The sequence below is a fragment of the Nicotiana tabacum genome, unplaced genomic scaffold, assembly GCF_000715075.1.
Source record: "Nicotiana tabacum cultivar K326 unplaced genomic scaffold, ASM71507v2 Un00562, whole genome shotgun sequence".
Taxonomy (NCBI): Eukaryota; Viridiplantae; Streptophyta; class Magnoliopsida; order Solanales; family Solanaceae; genus Nicotiana; species Nicotiana tabacum.
The window spans coordinates 19,175-23,145 of record NW_027438799.1 but is presented as its reverse complement, the minus strand read 5'-3'; the positions used below and the strand labels follow the sequence as shown (position 1 = coordinate 23,145).

General features: G+C 29.8%; 1 protein-coding gene across 1 annotated transcript; it reads right to left on the bottom strand.

Moving 5' to 3' along the window:
- Positions 1–393: 393 nt before the first annotated feature.
- Positions 394–2,594, bottom strand: LOC107832305 (premnaspirodiene oxygenase-like). Its single transcript, XM_075248999.1, has 2 exons — positions 1,896–2,594; positions 394–1,247 (listed from the first exon to the last, which is right to left on the bottom strand). Exons 1-2 carry the CDS (start codon positions 2,577–2,579, stop codon positions 627–629), a joined length of 1,305 nt encoding a protein of 434 aa, XP_075105100.1. The 5' UTR covers positions 2,580–2,594; the 3' UTR covers positions 394–626.
- Positions 2,595–3,971: the final 1,377 nt, after the last annotated feature.

Sequence of the window (3,971 nt, the reverse complement as noted above, 5' to 3'; positions counted from 1 at the left end):
TTGAGATGTACACTAAATCCTATCTTCTCTAACCCTTTTTAACTTCATATGCTTACCATTTTTCTCAAAGGCTTTAAACTTGGATAAGCAATCATAACTATGATGACCAGTGTGATCACTAGTTCATTTTTGCTTTTATTGTGTTGTTCAGTTAACCAGCTCTAAAAATTGCTATGAAGAAAATATGGAGGTACATATATAAACTGCATCAATGCAAACTTGAAGTATACAAGGTAACATATTTAGTAGCATAAGGAATCCATATTATACAAGTAAACAGGTAAATAAAATCCTACCTCACAAGGAATAGATTCACCACCTTAAAATCTCACATAGCCCAAAAGATCAAAAGTATACAAACAGAATATGATGACACCATCAATTGATCTCCTCTTCATCATACAAGGATGTAAGTATATTCTATTCCAAAATATAAAAACAACAGAAAATCTTATTGGACAGCTTGTGTCGAAAACTATAGTGGCATATTTCTATATGAAAGAAGACACAAAATATTAGAAATAGGTAAATACCAAAACAGCAAAGGAAGAAAGTACAATGGTGGGGTTGACAACGAAATTCAATTGCAAGATTCTTCTTTTAAGAAAAGGTTTGACGCCATGAGATCACTCTTGACAATGTTGATAAGGAGTAGCGATCAAGTGTAGGTTATTCTTTGTAGTACAAGCTGCTCCAGGCGCCTCGGTCAAGTCCAGTTCACTTGGATTGATTCCAGTTTGGAGTTTCCAGTCAAAGTGATACAACAGTTGAGCCAGTGGAAAATAAACATTTGCTAAACCAAATGACATTCCAGGGCAAATTCTCCTTCCGCTACCAAAGGGAAGATATTTATAATTATTACCAATATAATCCATAGAGTTGTATTCAAATCTCTCAGGTTTAAAGCTTTCTATGTCATCCCAATATTTTGGATCTCTTCCCATTGCCCAAGCATTAATCATGACTTTTGTTTTCAATGGAATAGTGTAGCCATTTAAGTCTGTTTCTTCTCTACATTCTCTTGGAAGCAAAAGAGGTAGTGGAGGATGGAGTCTGAAAGTTTCTTTAATGACCATCTTTAGGTATTTGAACTCCTCGACATCAATTTCACCAAAAGTTTCTTTCCCTCTCACGATTTTTCTTACCTCTGCTTGAGCTTTGGAAAATACACTTGGATTCTTCATCATTTCGACCATGGCCCAATTAATTGTTGTTGATGAAGTTTCTGTTCCCCCACCAAAGAGGTCCTTCATTTTCGAGGAAGTTACAATATTCATTTCTCTTACAAACTTCTTGACAAATTTCTACTGAAATATTCAAATAACATATTTGTACTACGTTTGTGCTACTACCTTTATTCTACACCTAAAGGAACTTTTAAATTTTCAATGACAAAAACCCAAAAAAAAAATAAAATTATCATGTTATTTTGCTACTTGTTTCGTTATCCTAATGCCAAGTTGTGGTGATTGAAATAACATTTGTTGTAATTTTCAAATGTGTAAATTTTATGACGAAAGTAAGATTAGTTGTCCTAATTGAAAGCTAACTAAAGTGACTCTTTAAGTACAAAAATTAATTATGCAATTTGAGAACGTTAGTATTAAAGATAAATCATAATGCTTCATCAATTTCACTTTATATGGCACGGTATAACTAGATACAAAGTTTAAGAAAGACAGAAATGATTTTCGAACTTGTGGTATTAAATATGTCATGAAATTCCCGTGGCTATAAAAACATGTCATTAAAGATAAAATAAGAAGTTTAATAAATTATTTCTTATATAGAAAGACGTCATTCTTTATGGAATAGAATAAAAACAAGTTCCACAAAAAATAGAATAGAAGGAGTACTAATAATGAAGATAGAAATATGCAGTATATAGTACTTACAAAAATGATAGCTTTGATGTTGTCGTTAGTGATTGGAAATTGAAGGCCTCCCTCTTTCATAAGTCTTAGCAGTACACCAATTATACCTTCACCTCCTGATTCACCATCGCTCTTTGAAGTCTTCTTGTGCTCATTGATGATATTTTCAAGAATGGCATCTATTTCATTGTGTATATTCATAACTTTAGCCTTCATTCCAGTGAGCACATGAAGAAATTTCAGTGAAGGGAATATATCAGCCACATCAAACCCTTCTATTAAGTGTGACACTTTTTTGACTAGTTCTACAAATTCGTCTTGCTTCTTATATTCTTGTCCAAATGCTGATCTACATGTCATAGAGTTTGTAAAAAGAGCAATCCTTTTTGTTACATTAACTGGCTTATCAGAAGATGATCGAAAAAATTCAATCATACGATGAACTTCATCTTGTCTAATTGAGTTGAATGACTTGACAGTTTTGGCACTGAGCAATTCCAAGAGACAAATTTTACGCATTTGTCTCCAGTAATTGCCATAAGGTGAAAAGGCAATGTCCGTCCCATTATAACATACAATCTTGGCAGCTACAAGTAAAGGCCTATTTGCAAAAGCGAGGTCATGAGTTTTTAGTACTTCTTTTGCCATCTCAGGAGAACTAAGAAATATATGAGTTGTTGCAAATATATGCTCTTTTATAGGCATTTCGTTTAGGCAAGAAATGGGATTTCTCTAAGAAAAATATGAGATATGCATTTTTCAGCAACTTTTTTTTGTCAATGAAAAGTACTTCACTTGACTCATTGAACACATTATGTGGAGCCAAATATGAAATTTACTTTTGGGAAAAAGGTAAACTTTGTTCTTAGTAATTTTTGTGAGTGAAGTTCTTAGTATGTAATGAAGCATTACAAACAACACTGTCAACAGTTACAAAGGGTTTTTTTAGCAACTATTGACTTTTCTGCATATACCAAAAAAATATCGCGCGGATAATTTTCTTTTCAAACGAATAAAAAGCAAATATAAGTACTTATTAAAAACTCTTAAAGTCTTCAATTTATGAGGACTTATTTAAAAATAAATACTGAAATATAAGAAATTACTCTAACTACTTATATAAAAAAAAATAGTTAAGAACCAGGCATACATAAATTCTCCACAAATGTTAATATATTTTAAATTTTACACCAAATATATATAATTAACGTCCAAAACTAACAAGGTGCAATAAAATAAAATATGAGTTTGATAAATAAAGTAAATTAATAAGTTTAGAGGCTACAAGTAGGCATACAAATGGTTTATTAAAATTAACTTTTGCATATTTAAATTTTATTAATACTTCAAACTATATATAATTACTATAGTTTATGTTATTTTGGAAAAATATAACTTTTACAATTAAAATTAAATTTTTATAACTTGATATTGTTTGAGCAACTCTTATTTTTGTCATTGAAAAAAAGTTATTCACTTATGAAATTTTGTACATATAACTAATTGTGGTTAAAATACTATTATTGTAATGACAATCATAGTTGTACGACTAAAGTATAGTAAACTCGTAAATTTATCGTCACTTTAAATTTGTATCTATTGATTTTTTCATGACAAATAGTAGTAACTATTATCTAACTATTTTTATTTTCTTCAAATAAGAAGATAAATATTTATTTGACTCCAAAATTTGTTTCAAATTTTTAATGTGCCTAGAAGATTGCTACTAGGACGGAAAATTTACCTTGTGGCAAAAACTAATGATTAGTCACAAAATTTATCGTAGCAATAAATTCGTGGTTATATCATTTTATCGTAATGACTATTACCATGATTTTTTAGAACTTGAAGAAAAGTTATTTATTTTGTAATCTTTGATTTAAATGGTTTATTATGGCTAAAAGGTTATTATTATTATATTAAGTTTCAACTCGTGGTAAAAATAAATGATTAGCTACGAAAATCTATTAAAGCAAGAAACATTTGGCTAATTTAACCTATATTGACACAACTTTTAATAACTTGAAGCAAATACATTCATTTAGCTACAATATTTTCTTTCAAATAATTTATTGTGGTTAAAAAATTTAGTATAGT